This window comes from Mustela nivalis (assembly GCF_964662115.1).
Source record: "Mustela nivalis genome assembly, chromosome: 2".
NCBI lineage: Eukaryota > Metazoa > Chordata > Mammalia > Carnivora > Mustelidae > Mustela > Mustela nivalis.
This window is the reverse complement of record NC_139021.1, coordinates 109963604-109983901: the sequence shown is the minus strand read 5'-3', so window position 1 is coordinate 109983901 and position 20298 is coordinate 109963604. Positions and strand designations below refer to the sequence as shown.

Sequence of the window (20298 nt, the reverse complement as noted above, 5' to 3'; positions counted from 1 at the left end):
GATCCCAGAGTTCTGGGATCAAGTCCCGCATCGGGCTCTCTGCTCAGCGGGGAGCCTGCTTCCTCCTCTCTCTCTCTGCCTGCCTCTCTTCCTACTTGTAACCTCTCTCTGTCAAATAAATAAATAAAAACCTTTAAAAAAAAAAGAAAAAAAACTTTTAAATATGCTGAAGATAGGGATGCCTGGGTGGCTCAGTTGGTTGGACGACTGCCTTCGGCTCAGGTCATGATCCTGGAGTCCCGGGATCGAGTCCCGCATCGGACTCCCAGCTCCATGGGGAGTCTGCTTCTCTCTCTGACCTTCTCCTCACTCATGCTCTCTCTCACTGTCTCTCTCTCTCAAGTAAATAAATAAAATCTTTAAAAAAAATATGCTGAAGATAGGGTCAGTATACATGTACAAACCAAAAGGAAAAAAATATGACCAATAAAGATCACAAAGTCGCTTAATCTCACAATTAAAGAAATGCAATAAAACTCAAATTACCCAACAAATTACAAAAAGTTTAAGTTTGATAATATTGTTTGCCAAGACTGAAGGGGGAAAGATGCTGTCATACATGTTGGTGAGAATAAATTCCACTGTGAAGAAGAGAAAAACTCCACTGCTCCACTGCTAAGGATCTACCTTCAGTAAATACCTGTTAAAGGACACCAAGGTATGTGTGTGAAAATGTTTATTAGAGTGCTGTTTTCAATAGTGACAAACAAGAAATAACCTAATATGGATTGGAGGGGACTGTTTATTATGGAATGATCATAAAATGGAATAAAAGCCAATAACAAAATCAGTTCCATTTCCATGTCAGTATGGAAAATTCCTAAGTATGGTAAATAGAAAAAAGAAAAAAGAAAAAAAAAAAAAAAAGCAAGATGCAGAAGAGTAGGCACTATGTACCCAACTATTTCTCTTAAAAAGTGGATGTAAGAAGAAAACAGTTTCTTAAAGAATACCTGAAAATTTTAATTGTAGGTATCTTTGGGAAGAGAGTCTGAGGATAGGACGTGTGAAGTAAGAGAAATTTATAGGAGGTATTAGTACTCTTTAGGCTGTTCAGCATCCACAACCGTTCTAATTTGGAGAGAATTTCAAGAAGTGAGAAGCAAATATTCCCTTCCTTATCTTCCTCATCATGGGTGCATGGGTCCTCCTACTCTGGACACTGAATCCTAGGTGGTGATAGCAAGGGGCAAAGGAGTCAGATCACTGAAAGAAAGCTCCAGAAGTGCTGAAAGCTTATAGGCACAGTCACCAACATGCAGTCAAGGCAGCACTACCTGGGATAGCAAGTTTTCAAGCAGCCATGTCCTAAGCAGAGACTGCCTTATTGTAACCTCTTGACCATGCCTTGCTTCCCTCAAAGCATGGCATGGTCTTTTGCTTCTGCAAAATTTCTAAGCCTGATTCTCTACCTATGAGCTATCTAATAATTTTCAAATAATTCTTTTCTGCTTAATTAGAGCTACTTTCTGTCATGTGCAACCCAGAACTCTGACTCTGTTCTTTTATTTATTATCCTATAGCTGTTCTGTTTTTTTGGCTTTTGTTTGTTTTTTTTTTTGTTTTTTGGGGTTTTTTTTTTTGACTAAGGGTTGGTAAAATACTTTTTGTACTCCCTTTAATAATGTGAACTATACAATTTCTTATCTAGCACTTTGCGCAACAGTGAGACTGGCAGGAGGATAAACAATCTATTTAAGAGAAAATATCACAGCATTTTTAAAAAGGGGGGAGGGTAAGTTCTCTCAAAGAACTTGAATATTACTTAGGAAAACATTCACCATGGCTGCCCCTCCCACTTCCTCCTCTCTCCTCCCAAGGATTTCATGCCCACAATTGGCTCACTGCCTTATAAATTTGATACAATGGAAAAGCGGAAAAAAGCAAGAAAACAGCACTTTCCAAAGGGAAATGGGAAAATTTAACTACAGATAACTTGGAAAGTAGACTAAAAACTTAAGAGCAGAGAGGTAATACCCTCAAAATGTGGAATAGAGTACAATCTAAGACACACTATACCTTACTTCAAATAATTTCAATATATAATAATCTGAATTCATTAAAGACAGCTGTGAGAATACAGTCTTTAGTTTTTAGAAGTCTTTTCTTTCCTCAATTCCTATGAACTCCTATGAGCTGCCAAAGTGCATTTTAAAATTATTTTTGTCAAAGGAATACATAAACACGTATTCCAAAAGATATAAAAAAAAAAAAACTTGTAATAAGAAATTAGTTGAGGGAAGATGGCAAAGTAGGAGTCACCAGGAATCCATCTCCCCACCTAAACAAGAATTGTACTGGCATAATCTGTCTAGTGTAACTATTTTGGAATCCTGGAGTCTATTCAAAAGCTTGCAGCTTCTAGGGAAAGGCTTAGACAGTAAATCACAGTTAATTTCAGTCAATTTCAACTCTCACTATGGTAGCAGCTACCCACCCCAGTGCCCACCCCCTCACCTCGCAACAGGAAGCCATGCACATATGCTTAGCACAGCCTACACCAGTTTATGGGCCCTTGTCCTCCAAATATCAGAGATCTGTGTTCTGATCATTGGCTGCTGCTTCTGATTACACACCTGCACACACAGAAGCAGGCCACCACTGCTGAAATCCCCACTGATGGAAAAGGCTTCCAGGGGACTTAAAGATCCAGAGCCCGTTTTTTCCCTTCATTTCCCCCCCTTTTCCTCATTTAGGAGCCAGGCATTAAAGACTTGACATCCATTCTTGTGTGAATATAAGTTTGCAACTCTTGTGGGTAACTACCCAAAGGGATACAATTGCTTGATTTTATGGAGTATGTTTAGTTTTTTAAGAAAGTACCAACTGTCTTCCAAGTGGCCATACCATTTTGCATGCTGTGGGTTTTTCATATATTGCCATATTGGATAGTACCAGAGTTTTTGTATGCTACATACTGGATGATTTCACCTATATGACAGTATAGAAAAGTCAGAAGTATGGAGACAGTAAAAAAAAATCAGCAGTTGCCAGCGGCTGGGCTGGGAGGAAAGGGACAAATAGGCAGACTGCAGACTACTGTTAGAGCAGTGAAACCACTAGGTATGTTACTATGATGGCGGATACATGTCATTAAAATTTTTCCAAGCTCATACAACACACAACACCAAGAGTGAAGCCTAATGGAAATTATGGATTTTGTATGATAATGATGTCAGTACAGGTTCATCAATACAACAAATAAACCACTCTGGTAGAGGGCAAGGATAATGAAGGAGACCATATATGTGTGAGGGCAGGGGGCATACAGGACAGTTCTGTACCTTCTAATTGAATGTAGCTGTGAATGTAAAATAGCTCCAAAAACTAAAGTCAATTTAAAAAGAAAAACTCCACACCCTATAGCTACCATGACATGCGATGGTAAAAGACAAAAATTGTCCTCTAAGATCAACAACAAAACAGGAACTCTGTTTTGCTATTTCTATCCAAAAAGGCAACCATATTAAAAAGGAAGAAATAAGTTATCTGTTTGCAGATGACATGTTCTATATGTTTTTACATGTACCTTAAAGATTCCACATCAAAAAAAAAAAAAATCAGAATAAACAAACTAAGCAAAGCAGCAGCATAAAAATTAATGTGCAAAAATCAGCTGTACTTCTATACACTGACAATGAACAATTCAAAAAGGAAAATTCCATCCATGATAAATACCAAAAAAAGAGAATCTAGGAAAGAACTTAATTAAGGAAGTGATATACAGAGAAAACTATAAAACACTGTTGAAAAAAAAAAATTAAACACCTAAAAAAATGGAAAGACACCCCAATCTGATACTGTTAATATTTCAATATCATCCAACAAAATCTACAGATTAATATCATTCAAAAATCCCCAAAACTTTTTTTTTTTTTTTACAGAACTAGAAAATTCCATTAAAATTCATATGGACTCTCAAAAACCCTCAATGGCCAAAAGACTCGAATCAGAGGAACAAAGATGTAAGACTCACAATTACTGATTTCAAAATCTACCATAAAGGTACAAAGAGTTGTACTGGCATGAAGACAGATATGTATGCCAACTGACTAGAATAGAGAACCCAGAAATAAACTCTTGTATATACGGTCAAAAATTCTGACAAGTGTGGAAAGACCATTCAATGGGGGAAAGGATGGTCTTTTCAACAAATGGTGTTGGGAAAAGTGGATATCCACATGTAAAGCATTAAGTTAGACCCTTATCTTAAAACATAGTCAAAAATTACTTAAAATGGATTAATGATCTAAGCAAAAAAGACCAAACACTATAAAACTCTTAAAAGGAAATACAGAAGAAAAGCTTCATAATACCAGTTTAGCAATGATTTCTTGGGTGCGTCACCAAAGGCAGACAACAAAAAATAGTTAAATTGTAATGTACTGCTTCAAGCTTTTAACTTTTTGTTCATCAAGAACACTATCAACAAAGCAAGCGAATGGGAGAAAATATTTGCAAATCACATATCTGATAAGGGATTAATATCCAGAATATATGAAGAACTCCTAGAACTCAACAACAAAAACACAAACTGCTAAACATTTCTCCAAAAAGATAAACAAATGGGCAATAAGCCCATGAAAAGATGTTCAACATCACTAATCATTATGTAAGTGCAAATTAAAACCACACTGAGGTTACCACCTTACCACCTTACAACTGCCAAATGTCTAGAGTCCAAAAGACAAGAAACAAGTATTGGTTAAGAATGTGGAAAAAAAGGAGCCCTTATGTACTGTTGGCGGGAATGTGAATTGGTGCAGCCACTATGGAAAACAGTACGGAGGTTCCTCAGGAAATTAAAAGTGGAACTGCCTTATGATCCAGTAATTCCACTAATAAGTATATATAACCAAAGAAAACAGAAACTTTGATTCAAAATGATACATATACCCCTATGTTTACTGCAGCATTATTTACAATGTCCAAATTATGAAAGCAGCCCAAGTGTCCAATGACAGATGAATAAAGAGATGATTGATAGACAAACAATGGACTATACCTCAGCCATTAAAAAGGAATGAAATTTTGCATTTGCAACATGGATGGATATAGAGTATTACCTTAAGCAAGGTAAGTTAGTCACAGAAAGACAAATACCATATGATTTCACTTATATGTAGAATCTGAAAAAAAAAACTTTTAACACAAACAAAAAGCAGAAACAGACCCTTAAATACAAAAGGGAGCAGGTATGGCTATGGACAAAATGGAAAAATGGGTGACGGGGAGCAGGAGATTCAGGTTAGTTATGGAATGAATAAGTCATGGTGATGAAAGGGGATATAAGTCAGAGTATTCTATGGTGACAAATGGCAGTTATACTTGTTAGATTTTTCCAATCACTACATTAAAAACCTGAAACTAATATAACATATATGTTGACTATACTTCAATGAAAAGGAAAAAGATCATGCGGCAAAAAGATCATACGCAAAATTAGAGTCCCCAAAACTGAAAATCATTGGTCATTTTTCTGGTTCCTCTGGAACTTGAGCTATATTGTCTAGACTCAAATTTAAAAGAGGAACAGAAGAGGAAAGAGATGGAAGGCCTCCTATTAGGTGATGAGAAATATAAGACTGAATCAACCAGATGCTTAAATAGGCCTTCCAAGAAGGGAGACCATAGACCTCAAATTTAGACTTTGTAAGTTGTTTCAAGATAATTACAGTCATTCTAAGTGTATACTCTAGAAGTACTGATGTGTCCAATGTGCACATTTTAAATACCTCTGTTTCTATGATCCAGAGATCATAGCATTTGTTCATTTTTTAAAACAGAGGGCCAGGGTACATGAGAGTGGCCAAGTGGCTAACACGAATTTCCTAGAGCGCTGGTTCCCAGCAAACAAAGCAATCATCAGCTATCATACTCCAGAAGTAAAAAGAATGGGAAAAATCTTAGAGTCTAGCTAAAATAAGGGTGCTTTATGCCCCATCCTTTTCCTCTTGCTTTTGGGGAAGGGGCTTTGCAGGAGAGGTCAGTACCAAGGCTCATAGAGAGAAGGAAGTTTCTCAGGTTTCTGCTTCTGTAGCTGACATGTGTGATTTCTTCAAGTTACAGATACCACTTCACACCCATTAGGATGGCTCTATTAAAAACAAAATGGGGCACCTGGGTGGTTCAGTGGGTTAAAGCCTCTGCCTTCGGCTCAGGTCATGATCCCAGGGTCCTGGGATCGAGCCTCATGTCAGGCTCTCTGCTCTGCAGGGGACCTGCTTCCTCCAATCTCTGCCTGCCTCTCTGCAAACTTGTGATCTCTGTCTGTCAAATAAATAAATAAAATCTTAAAAAAAAAGAATGAGGAAAAAAAAAAAGCTCAGAAAATACCAAGTGTTGACAAGGATGTAGTGAAACCGAACATTTATTCTTGCTGCTGAGAATGAAAAATGATGCGGCTGCTGGGAGAAACAATATGGTAGTTCCTCAAAAAATTAAACACAGAATCACTATTTGACCCAGCCACTCCATTTCTGGGTATACAACCAAACGAACTGAAAGCAGCAAGATGCAGATACTGGTACACCCATGTTCATATCAGCATTATTTACAACAGTCAAAAGGCAGAAGCAACTCAAGTGTCCATCCATGGATGAATAAACAGAATGTGCTATATACATACAAGGGAAGAAAACGTGGCCAATATAGGCCACAACATGAGTGCACCTTGAAGACATTATGCTAAACGAAGTCACATGCTATGCTAAGTCAGTCACAAAAAGGCAAAGATTGCATGACTCCACTTATATAAGGTGTCCAGAAAAGTTACATACACAGACACAGAAAGTAGAACAATGGTTGCCAAGAGCTCAGAGTAGAGAAAATGGGGGAGCTACTATTTAATGCGTACAACATATCAGTGTGGTAGGAGAAAAAAAAAGTTTTAGGCTGTACAATATGAATGTACCTAAGGCCACTGAAGTATACACTCAGAAATGGTTAAAATGGTAAAGTTTAGTGGCACCTGGGTGGCTCAGTTGGTTAAACATCTGACTCTTCAGCTCAAGTTCTGATCTCAGGGATGTTAGATGGACACTGCATTAGTCTCTGGGTTGGGCATGGAGCCTGCTTAAGACTCTTCCTCTCCCCTCTGCCCCCTCACTGACCCCTCAAAAAAAAAAAAAAAAAGAAAAGAAAAATAAAAATTGAAAATGAAATTTTAAAGCCCCTTTCTTTATTTTGATGGTTTATTCTCTTATTTTGTTAGGGCACATGGTCTAGGAATTTCCTAAGAAATGTTGCATGGTAGATATATTTTTTTTCTTATTCTTGAAGGCCTTTCTTTCCTCCTTTTGCACTTGACTAATTGTTTGGCTGGATACAGAACTCTAGGCTGAATGCAGAACTTGTAAAGCGCTAGTCCTCCATCTTCCATCTTTAAATTAGATTCTTAGATTATGAGAAGTTAGATGACATATATATATTCCTAATCCCTCCTAAATGATCCCAAAAGCTTTTGAGACATTCTCATTATTTCTGATATTCTTAAAGAAATTCTGTAATAACTGCCTGGTATTGGCCTGCTTTCATTCGTTGTGCTTGGCACTTTATAGCTTTTTTTCAACCTGGAAACTCAAATCCTAAATAAATTTTCTGGAATATGCCTATATAGGCATATTCTGGTGTACATATGTATGTGGTAAAACATTTCATCCTCTGATAGATATGGCTACTGAGACAATCAGCTCTGGAATCTCACAGACTAGACTCGACCCTCAGCTCACTACTTACCCACTATGGCACTTGGGGAAGTTAACTTCTTTTAAACCATATATGAAATGGGGACAGGATAATTGTAGAGATTTTTAATAAAATGACACATGTAAACAGCTTATACAACTGAAATAATAAAAAATAAGTGTTACCTATTATTAATATCCTAAAAGCTAGATTGATGCAGATACTATAAACACTGTCAAATCTATCAAGGATCTGTTATTTGTAAGGAAATAAAACTAACAAAAGAAGTGGGAGGCAGCCAATGGGTATAGGCTTTTCTTTTTGGGGTATTAAAAACGTTTGGGGACTTGAGAGAGGTGGTGGTTACAAAATACTGGAAAGGTACTAAATGTTAGTGAATTGTTCACTTTAAAATGATTGATCTTATGTTATATAATTTTTGCCACAATAAAGAGAAAAAAGGAAGCAGGAAAAAGAAAGGCAGTATAAAGGAGAAGTCAAAAGTTGTTGAAATGGAGAATGGAAACAATACTCTTTCCTCTAAATTAGTGTGACACTTTCCTCTATATACTCTCTCTTTAATTCTTGGAACTAAACAGCCAATAATGATATTGTTGGGAAGACAAACAATTCTTTTTTTATCGGACATTAACACATAAATAAAAGGCTGATTGAGAGATCGACATATAATTAAGAGAAGATTATTTTAAATTTCTTTGGGAAGAATGTATAAAACAGGAAAGTTGGAGGATACACACACACACACACACACACACACACACACACACAAACAAAAAAGCTGATCGTATAGAAGACAATGGATAAAGTCTTTTTTTTTTTTTTAATCACTATGTATCAGAACGCTCAGCTCTAAGCCTTCTCTTATGACAAATATGGGAATCTAACCGCATCTAAAATCTTTCCAATAAAAGGGGAAGTAAATTACTTCCTACTGATTTCAGACTAGGGGGAAATATTGTTACATGCATCTTTTTTCATTTTCAACACTTCCCAAATTGTGCTCCAAGAAACACTGTTTTAGAAATATGTTATTTTAACACAGTACAAAAGAAATGAGAGAAGGGAGAATGAGGGGAAGAAAAAGGAAAAGGAAAGCAGCATATTCGAATTTCATTCTTGGGAGATTTGCAAGGCATAGTAGTGTATTAAAGGTTCTGCAGTAAGAAAGCCAGTTCACCTCTATTAAACCTACATTTGGCTGATTTATTAAGTACAGAACAGTTCTTAAGCTATGTTGGTTAAACACATAATGCATCATTTTGTTAAAGGCTGCTTAGATTTATACCAGATAACATATAAATTAGGGTAATTTCAATATTAGCCCAGGGGGATAAGATTGCCACACATATTCAAGAATAATCAATTATCTGAATAAAACATTGTTTCAAATTACCAGCTGGTCAGACAAGAGCTTAATGGCAATAAAGGAGGGGAAGAGAAGGTAGGAATAAGAGGAAAAGAAGAAAAAACAATCTGGGAAGAGTTAGCTCTTCATCTTCCTTTGTTGAAATGTCCTTGTCCTGACATGTCAATTCTGATTATTAAGCCTAACATTTGCAGTTAAGATAGTAAAAAATTCCAACTTGGTTCACTTCTCCCCCACTTTCTATTTTTTTTTTTTACATTAATTCCTAACGCTAGGAGGTAACCTCAAAAGGAAAAGTTAAATATTTGTTACTTGAGTACCTTAAGTATAAAATTTCACGTTGCCGTAACAATCCATATCCCAAAACAGTTTAATACTGCATAATTTATGCATAAAGGCATTTGCAATTTCAGTTTCTTTTACTCAGAGCAAAGATGTACAACACCAACAAAACCTGAACCTGGAACAATATTTCTTGTTTGGGGGAAAATCATAGAAAAAAACATGGATTTAGAGAAGTAAAAATTCAAATAGATAGGGCAAAGGAAAATCCAAATGGAAATACATTTATGAGAAAACTTGTAAGAAGATAAAAAGACACGCTTTTCATTATCACTTTATCATCTTTGAACCAAAAAGAAATCACTACTGCTTATTACTACTATTTCCCATATTGTGGGATCCAATCAAGGAAATGAATCATTTAAGTATTAGAGACAGCCAATCCCTTAGAGAAGTTAATCCTCTTCTTGGAAATTATTTTACTTCATAGGGGAAAAGCTACAGCTACCTTCCTGGTGACTGTTCCTCCTTTTTCTCATAAAAGAAGTAGAGTGGAGTGAGCAAATGAAGCCAACGAAAGCCTCAATAGCCATATATATCCCCAGTCACAAAACTGGAGGGGAGCAGGAGGGCAAGACAAGCCAGGCATGCACACCCTAGCTATTCTACTCAGCAGATCATTCTTCGTCATTTACAGGCTACCACCCTTGCCAAAGGGTGACATTTGGCTAAAGCAACTACTGGATAAATAACAAACCAACACATAAATCTTTTTAAGGAATAACAGATTTGAAAAAGACAAAAGCTAGATAAAATAGATACATTAAAGTGGATAGAATAAACTTCAACTTTGGTTACTATTTCACAAATTAAATTTGTGAATCTTAATTCAGTGGCTTAAAGGCAGGAGTTGCAAAGTTGGAAGATGAAAGATCAAAGCACTGGTAGCACAGTATTTTCTTGGTGAGAGTATCAGTCTAAGGTCTGAAAATGAAATGTGCTGATCCAGAAACCGAACTTTATCAGTAACTTAAAGATGATCAATCAGCTTCAGTGACTTATTCACAGAAGAGAGCAAAGGGAGCAAGCACCCCAGGTAAACCCCACCACAAGGAGGCCCTTACAGTGACCCAAAAACCTGTCCTCTATCCATAGTATTCATACTCTTTTTCCACATGAGTACTAATCTGATCTGGTTAAGTAGTACTTGGTTGAATACAGAATTATATAGTAGTAATATAAAACAGATCAACCTGCAAGGTATTTCATCTAGGTCCTAAGGGGGCTTAATAAACACTCCTGCACTTCAGGAGATGCACTGCTCATTTTCCAGATTCTCCATCTCTCTCGATGCAAAATTTACACCCGTCATTCTGTTTTCCATCACCCACTGTGTTTTCTGTAGATGTGTATTATCACTGACTAAGCCATATCAGGCTATTGCTCTCGTGGATCTGATATTATGCATCCTTCCAACTGTGTCCTGCCCAACCATGAGAAGACACATTTATTTCCCTATTTTCAAATTCTTAAACAGTACTTCTGACAGCCCCATGTACCTCTAACTGTAATAAAACTACAAAAAAGTAGTCTGGTTTTTCTGTACTTTTTGTAGATACTGATACTGATTTTAAAATTCTGAACAATTTAAACACAACAACAGTCCAACTGGACACAACTCAATACTGCAAAATGTAAATATATACATTGGTTCAAAGCAAATTGTTAAAAATTAACCACTTAACAAAACAACTTATGGCTAGCTCATACTAAGGACACAGACAATTCATATACTCAATTATATAAGGATTCTACATTTGCATAATGCTTTACAAAGTGCTCTCCCATTCAAGATAACATTAATTCTAATCAAATATTTAAATTGAAAATCTCCAAGAAAGAGATTTCTCTAAGAAGATAAACAAAATAATCCAAAATTTTAAACTTTAAAAGCCATTAAATTTTCTGATGTTTACAGTTAATTTTTCATACATATATATTTTTGCTTTGAAATGAGAAAATATATTAAGACTACAACAGAAACAAATTCCTTCTCTCATAAAATAGATCATATACTCTTAGGTTATACATGTGTGAAAATTATTTAAATCAGTCTTGAGAAATATGGTTTCAAGCTGGATAATAATTACACTTAAAAAATCATGCAAGAGACAAAGTCAGGCCTTGGTTTGCCCAGCAATTCCTGTCCAGATCCTCTGTACCAAATTACTTCTTCAAATGCTTAGTATACTTATGCTCCATTATAAACTGTTCTATGTAAAAAATACATGGTATCAGTTATCTCTACCTTAGAATGAATAAATTTAAGTGACTGAATACACTCAAGGATTAAATCTAATCCCCCATTGTGAAATAAAAGACAAAAACCATAGTGTAACTGAATCCAGGACTTAAATTGGTAAGAAGCCTTAAAAGGAATCCAGGAAATCCTATTACATACACCTAACCATGTCAAAGGTTAGTTCTTATCAAATGAGCTGTATCCCATTGAGGTCCATTAAACAAACAAAAAGCAGTTATAGAGCACCAACATAATAAAAAGAGTTCACATCACAAAACACATCATTTTCGAAGACTTAGAAATCTTCTCTAAATGAAAATATAGCATGAATACATCAATATTTGCAACAGAAAATTAAGAGTTCTTACCTTACTACATCATCAATATTGTTCCTGTATACACCTTCAAGTCTTTCTGCGGGAAACCCCATAGCAATAATGTTGGGATAAATATCTGAGTACTTAAGTTAAGGAAACATCTGAAATATACAACAATGCAAACTACATGTACATTTTGTAAAACATTAGCTGATTGTAAAAATCACTATACCTATGCTAGTAAAAGGATGTCAAATGTATTTATCTATAAACCATCATGTGTAATTAAGAAACACAGGTACATTAAATTAATTCCCCCAAAAATTCTCAAAATAATTATATGGCAAAATAATTTTCAAATCTCTTTACCTAGTACATTAAAATTAAGTACATAAAAATTAAGGAAAAAAGTAACTTCTACATTCACACTATTTAGGCCCACAAACATGAAAACAAAAACCACAGACTATAAATCAGAACTGAAGTTACCTTGGGACAAAAACCAAGTATCAAAAAAAGCTACACAACTTCTCATTTTTCATTGTTACAAAAGGCACCACAGCATAGAGAAAAGTAGATACAATTAAGAATTAGGAAGCCAGGGGCGCCTGGGTTGGCTCAGTGGGTTAAGCCGCTGCCTTCGGCTCAGGTCATGATCTCGGGGTCCTGGGATCGAGTCCCGCATCGGGCCCTCTGCTCAGCAGGGAGCCTGCTTCCCTCTCTCTCTCTCTGCCTGCCTCTCTGACTACTTGTGATTTCTCTCTGTCAAATAAATAAATAAAATCTAAAAAAAAAAAAAAAAAAGAATTAGGAAGCCAGATTTAAGACCTGGCTTATGCCGCCATCCCGTTGTATAACCTGGACATGACTTCATCTTTCCAGGCTTCAATTTCCTACTCCACAAGATTAGGTTGAGAGAACCACAATGATCTCTTCCAAGTCCTTGGTATTTGTGACTTAGTAATACTGAACTAAGGTAGAAAGATTTCCTCATTCACCATCAAGGTAATCAACATTTAGCATGCCATTCTATTTATTTATGATACACACTGTAGTCAGCATAAAAACAAACTTCTGTGCTCCAGAAGAATCTGCATCAAACTAAAAAAACAAAACAAAACAAAAAATACCAACCAATCTACATTTCCATGCATTTGTCAATAGTGGCAGACCTCATTTCTTCCCGAGTACCACTATTCCTCTCTCTAATCTTGTGATTTTTCTGAGATGGACCTTCCAAAACAGCCAAGCTCATCTGCCCCAAGCCTCCCTTCAACACCTTCCCTACCTACTCCTGGACCCCATTTGATCTTCAAGTACAATCCAAAATTCACCAAATCCAGTGCCTTTTTGTAGATCTTTTTTCATCACTTTCAGCTGCTTTCACATTATTGAGTTAATTTTGGTATTATTTTCAATTGAAAATAATTATCAAGTTACTAAAAGCTTTTTAAAATTATTTTTTTTAAAAGGTTTTATCCATAGTTTTACCACACACTGATTGGACAGACCTAAAAATATTTTAAGGGAAAAAAAAAAAAAAAAAACAGGGTTACCTGGGTGGCTCAGTCGGTTAAGCATCTGCCTTTGGTTCAGGTCATGATCCCAGCATCCTGGGGTAGAGCCCTACATCAGGCTCTCTGCTCAACCAGGACTCTGTCCCTCTCCCTCTGCCCTGCTCATGCTCTTTCACTATCTGTCTCCATCTCTCTCTCTCTCTCTCAAATAAATAAAATTTAAAAAATAAAATAAAAATAAAAACCTTTCATTAAAAGAAAAAAGACCACACACTAGCATATACAATATGCTACCTTTTGTACAAAAAATATTTTCTTTTTGGATAAAATGAGTAAGATTTACACACAATTTGCCTGAATCTGAACTTCTCAGCACACATGTGCATTTGCACACACACAAATGATAACTGAGAAACCAATAAACATGTTTGCTTCATAGAGAAGGGGTGGCAAAGGGGAAAAACATACACTAAAACCAGCAACAAACAATACGATTAAATATCAAATTGGTAACCAGGAGATAGAGTTTATTTCACAGGAGTTATTTGGCTACCTCAAGTTTACTGTACCTCTTGGTAGGAAGCACTGTAAGAACAAAAAGAACTAAAAAGAGGGGCTCCTGGGTGGCTCAGCTGGTTACACATCTATCTCAGGGTCCTGGAATCGAGCCCCACACAGGGCTCCTTGCTTAGCAGAGGAGTCTGCTTCTCTTCTCCCTGTGCTCATATTCTCTCTCATGCCCATTCTCTTTCAAATCAATAAAATCTTAAAAAAAAAAAAGAACTACAAAGAAATTTTAAACTTCTTCTGCAAGTTTGTTTTTACTATTATCAGTATTGATATCCTCAAGCTTTCTTCTTTATATTGTACAAAAAAATGAAATTTTACTAATGATTTTAAGATTTATGATTATAGGTATAAAATCAAGAAATCAAGTAAAAACCTTAATTAGAAAGATCAATATGGCAACAACATGGATGGAACTAGAGTGTATCATGCTTAGCGAAATAAGTCAAGCAGAGAAAGACAACTATCATATGATCTCCCTGATATGAGGAAGTGGTGATGCAACATGGAGGCTTAAGTGGTTAGAAGAAGAATAAATGAAACAAGATGGGATTGGGAGGGAGACAAACCATAAGTGACTCTTAATCTCACAAAACAAACTGAGGGTTGCTGGGGGGAGGGGGTTTGGGAGAAGGGGGTGGGATTATGGACATTGGGGAGGGTATGTGATTTGGTGAGTGCTGTGAAGTGTGTAAACCTGGTGATTCACAGACCTGTACCCCTGGGGATAAAAATATATGTTTATAAAAAATAAAAAATTAAAAAAAAAAAGAAATATCAATATGAACTCATGTTTATAAAAATCTATGTTCTCTAGGTCTTTTCACTGAAATGGCCTAAAAGCATATCAATCTTAGCAGCAAACAATCCCTAGATGGACCCAGACTGCATCTCTAGTATTTAATATACTAAAAGGTACTAAACTTGGAACTACAATGGATGCCAGGTCTGTGGCAGGAAGGTACAAGATGAGTCTGGGATATTTTTCTGTGCCAGGAGACAAGGAAGGTACTCAAGAGATAATGATCTCTATCAGACAGATATAGGAGCTAAAATGAAGGACATCCCAGGACCTAAAGCTCTAACAAACTGAGTATCAAAGAAACAATTTAAATGGTAGTAAATTAAACACCCTAAATAAAATTAAAACCCTTGAGTCTATATAAAGACTCTCAAAGGAAAAAAAGAACAAACTATTTTTCATTTATCACCGTTTGAAGTGGCTGTTAGAACAGTTCTTTCTCTACTCTGAAAGTAGAAAAAGGGGGAGATTAAGTATTTATGCTACTTTTCCTGTAGGTGCTGTATTTCACGACAACCAAAGAGCACCATTTCATACAGTAAAGATCTACTTTACAGAAAAACATTGTGTTAATAAACACAAAAGAATAGAATTTTAAAAGTCCTATTTTGCAAACCCTAATAAATTTATGGATTTAGGCAAGGATCAACAATTGGTTCTAAACCAACAGGTTAGTGGATGATGAAGAACTCAACTTTTTTTTCTTAAGAGAGCCAAAGCAACACCACCCAAAATACATTCTGATGTAAGGAGACCAATGTAACTGAACAGCGGGCAGAAAAGACTGCCATCACCCAATTTCAGTGGTCAATCTGGGCATCACCAAGGAAGTTAAGCAGAGATCCTGTAACTTTCTGTGTGATACAATATGAAGGACACAGCATCACCTATGATATCCAAGGTATCTTCAACCTGAGACTCAACCAAGTATTTAGATATAAATTTTAATTTACATTAAATACAAGAGATAGAAAAACAAGCTAAATGACATGAGAATAAACTGGACAAATTCAAAAGGTCTGAAACATATGGCCCAGTCTCTGCTCAAATGTCTTTTTAAAAGGCAAGGAGGGGAGGAATGGGTATCCCTTATTTTTAAAAGACTTATGGGTTGGGGTGCCTGGGTGGCTCAGTCGTTAAGCCTCTGCCTTCCGCTCGGGTCATGGTCCCAGGGTCCTAGGATCGAGGCCAACATCAGGCTTCCTGCTCAGCAGGAAGCCTGCTTCTCCCTCTCCCACTCCGCCTGCTGTGTTCCCTCTCTCACTGTGCCTTTCTCTGTCAAATAAATGAATAAAAATCTTCCAAAACATTTTTTTTAATAAAAAAAAAAAAAAGACTTAAGGATTCTAAGAGCCAAGTTCATAGGTACAATGCTATCTGGATATTGTTCTAGACGAACAAGCCATAAAGAACATTTTTGAGCCAACCAGAGAAATTTGAAAATGATCTGGGCATTATATGGGATAAAAAATGACTGAAATGGAAAAGCACACATTACTGACTAAAAAAAAGGTTTCAAAAGAGAATACACAGCATTATGCCATAATCGAATAAGAATGCATATATACCCAGATAGACATATGTACACAAAAAGATTACAAACTAAGGTACTAAAAGTAATCATCTCTAGGAGGTGGGAATATATATTTTTCTCATTTTTGTTTTTTATTTTCTGTTGTTGATACAATGCCTGCACTATTTCTGTAACAGATTTTAAAAAATTGTTTGCTTTATAATTACCTCCAGGTCTATTTACCAAGTATCATGACAAAATATTGTTTTGTCCCACGTGACTTAAATTCAGCTCTGTATTTAGTTTTTAAAAAATGATGAATTTCTATCAATATATATATGTATATACACATACATACACACAAATATGTAATGAAAAAAGAATTAAGTAGCATTTACTATGTGGCAATTTTGTCACTTTAAGAATATATAAATTCACCCCCAATCTCAAAGGGTTCTTCTACTATGGAGACTCCAAAACTACTAGGATTATCACACATTACAAATAATAGCTGTCATCTATTATTCTCACCTAAGAAAGTAGTTCCACCTAAAAACATAGCTCACTCAAAGAACTATGTTCAATTATCAAAATATTTTGGGTATTATGTCCGTTCATGAGAAAGAAAAAAAGAGAGAGAGAGACTGGAGGCTCAAATCAAGCCTACAGCAGTAGTAATTCCTGAAAGTGAATAATCTTTACTTTGTAACCCTGTCTAGGGAGCACCAACATATAGAAAATAACACTCAGAAGACAAATGAGGCAGCAGTAGGGACCCAAAGCAGTGGCAGCTTCCACCAATCCAGAATTCCTACATAAAAAATTATAAATAGATATAAGTAAGAAATTTAAGTTGAATTTTTCTGAGCAATGCAACAGCAAAATATTTCTTATTCAAAGTAATAGTAATTACTGCTCCTAATGAACTTTCCAACTGAATGCTTAATTTCAGTAAAGACACTAGTATGATTTTCAGCCTTACAGAAAAGCACAATAATACAATGCCCCTTGAAATCCAGTCATTTTAACCAGGACTAAACTCCAATGTATCCTTCCACTATGAATACTAATAAAGGAATTAAAGTTGCAAAGGACTTGGTTACCTTATTTAAACAAAACCATTTGTTTCTATTTATACATAAATAGGAAGGTTATATACTCATTAAAGTAAACTCAGTTGGCCCCCTTTCATTCACTTAATTATTCAAACACACAGTGGACATTCCATGCAAGGGGCAGTGAGAGCAGAGGCTAAGTAAGCAAAGACTACTGCACTGGAAAAGTCCCTACTCTGTCAGGAAAGACAGATAGACACACAGACATGCAGCGGTGCCACATGACTTACATTCTACTGAATATAAGACCGAAATATTTTAAGAGAGAAAGAGAGAGGGGATAATTCTAATTAAAGCTTCACATAATAGGTGTTATGTTGGAAAATCCTTAAGAAGTCAGTCAGACATCAGTAGACAGAAGAACAAACAAGCAATCAGAACACTTCAGGCAGGGAACAGAACAGGGATGTGGAAATACATACAACATTAGGAAGCAGCAAGCAGGCCAGTGTGGCTCACACACAGAGCTGTATGGAGAAGGCAGGACAGAAGACTGCATTTAGTTTGAAGGAAGCTGTGAGAGGGAGTTCAATTTAACCAGACATATAAGGAGTCAAAGGCCAGAATCGGCGTGGGGGTCTCTGACAGAGCAACAATCCAATGCTTCCTTTACATAGAATCTAAACATCCAGTCTTCTGAAGGTTTCATTTTTCACAGATCCTCACCTTTCTTATTCACAGTTTGAGATTTTACCCAAGACTTTAACCTCCATCATAAGATAGAAAGATGCAGAGAACATGTGCCACACTACAGGAAATACATTCCCATTTAATCCTAGCAACCCTACAAGGTAATATTTCCATTTCATGAATGACAAAATTGAGGGTCAAAAAGACTGCATAATTTGCATTAAGTTCCACAGCCAGTAAGTACTGAGTTATGATTCAAACCAGTTAGGTACAAACCCAGCTTTTTATACCATGCTGCCTCATAAAAGATTAAAATTTCCTTATATTTCCAAATCAGTAACAAAAATGTAAAAGCTTCAAAGGAAGCAGGTTAAAATGAAAGTGAATTTACTAATCAAATGTTAAAGCTGAAAAACTTTTTTTAAAAGACAATACAGAATCACTGGAATTTCCAAAACTGAGTAATGAATTATAAGACACATTATTTCTTATGACAAGAATTATACCAATGCATGTCCAATTTGACTTTTTTGCTTCCTAATGTTAAAATTTCTGACATACTTTTTTTGGACAGTTTACCAAATAAAAATAACTGAGAAAACTATATATATATTTCTAATACGGAATAGTGTTAACTTGCAATTACCGGATATACTTTCAAATAGCGAGAGTGTTTCATATGAAATTCTCATCTTATTACTTATAAATGCCGCGCATAAAGAATTATACTAACTAGATCACTGCAGGAAGCCAAATATTTTTGCCATCTAGTGATCTACTCGCAGGCAATGTGGCAACATGGTCAAGAACATATGCTCCGGGCACCTGGGTGGCTCAGTGGGTTAAGCCGCTGCCTTCGGCTCAGGTCATGATCTCAGGATCCTGGGAAGAGTCCCGCAAGGGCACTCTGCTCTGCAGGGAGCCTGCTTCCTCCTCTCTCTCTCTCTCTGCCTGCCTCTATGCCTACTTGTGATCTCTGTCAAATAAATAAATAAAATCTTAAAAAAAAAAAAAAAAGAACATATGCTCCAAGAGCCAAGATGCCTGGATTTGAACTCTAGCTTCACTTACTAAGTCATCTTTTGCAAGTTACCCATCTTCAGTTCCCTGTGTAAAATGGGACTGGTAGGAGGTAACATTTTCTTTTCTTCTCTGCTTAATTTTTATTAAAGCTTTTATTTAAATTCCAGTTAGTTAACATAGAGTATAATATTAATTTCAGGTATAGAAATTAACCAGGTGTAGAAATTAACTGCATGTAGTTAACTCTATACTAACTAACTGGAATTTAAATAAAAGTTTGAATTAAAAATTAAACAGAAAAGAAAGTGTTACCTTCATTAAAAAAAAAGTACTTATCACATAGGGTTGTGATAAGGATTAAATGCATTAACCTATGGAAAACAACTAGAACATAGTGATAGCTGTCTATCAGTTAAACAAATGGGACAGACCTATACCATTAGGGCTTACTGTAACAATTTGGGTTTTTTTTTTTTTTCCAATGACACTCTTTACTGAATAACCTAATCCTTCTAAAGAGCATTAATGTCTAACAGAAACCTTAACTCTTTGAAATCTTGACTATAGCAATTTGCCTTTTAAGTATTTAACTTCAGAACAAATGTAAAATATTCCCAAATTTCCCAAAGGGAACAAAACAAAAGACTGCTTTCCCCTTGTTATCAGTGGCTACATGAAGTAAGCAGAGAGGTAGAAGGAATTTCTGTCGGCCCTCAGAGGGACAGCTACCATTGCTATGGCAGATCTGCAGACACAGACATACGACGTTCAGTACATGACCTTTCACCCCACCTCTATGCAAACATGCTCAGTTTGTTTTGTTTTAATTCAGGTATAATTTACATACAATAAAATACAAGATCTTAAGTGATTCATTGATGAGTTTTGATAATCATATATATCATGTTAGAGAGTCTTGATTCAAGTGCTGCAACAATCCCATCTCAAACATAGAATGCTGACTGCAAGAAAGAAAATAATAAATGGTAATTAAGTTCTAAAGCCTGTCCACAGAAGTCAATTTCACCAATAACAGAACTGACACACTATAAAATGATGCAGCTAGTATATGAGCTAACTCAATTTTTACTGGTTGTTCTTAACATCCAATCCTGACTTAAAACACTTAAAAGGATATTCTAAGTTACACCAAATTA

At 35.9% G+C, this 20298-nt stretch overlaps 3 protein-coding genes across 3 annotated transcripts in view; 1 reads left to right on the top strand and 2 right to left on the bottom strand.

The window, feature by feature from the left end:
• LOC309858742 (phosphatidylinositol 3,4,5-trisphosphate 3-phosphatase and dual-specificity protein phosphatase PTEN-like) overlaps positions 1–12819 on the bottom strand; it is a gene marked incomplete at its 5' end in the record, with an annotated part of 53376 nt that extends 40557 nt beyond the window's left edge. Inside the window, 2 exons of the mRNA XM_082719055.1 lie at positions 12026–12117; positions 12814–12819. Coding sequence (XP_082575181.1) covers positions 12026–12117; positions 12814–12819 — 98 coding nt within the window. The remainder of the gene's footprint in view (positions 1–12025; positions 12118–12813) is intronic.
• The window catches only part of LOC309859831 (lipase member K-like), a 596159-nt gene that overhangs the window by 531699 nt on the left and 44162 nt on the right, over positions 1–20298 (bottom strand). The window lies entirely within an intron of this gene.
• The window catches only part of LOC309859861 (uncharacterized protein), a 105533-nt gene that overhangs the window by 55671 nt on the left and 29564 nt on the right, over positions 1–20298 (top strand). The window lies entirely within an intron of this gene.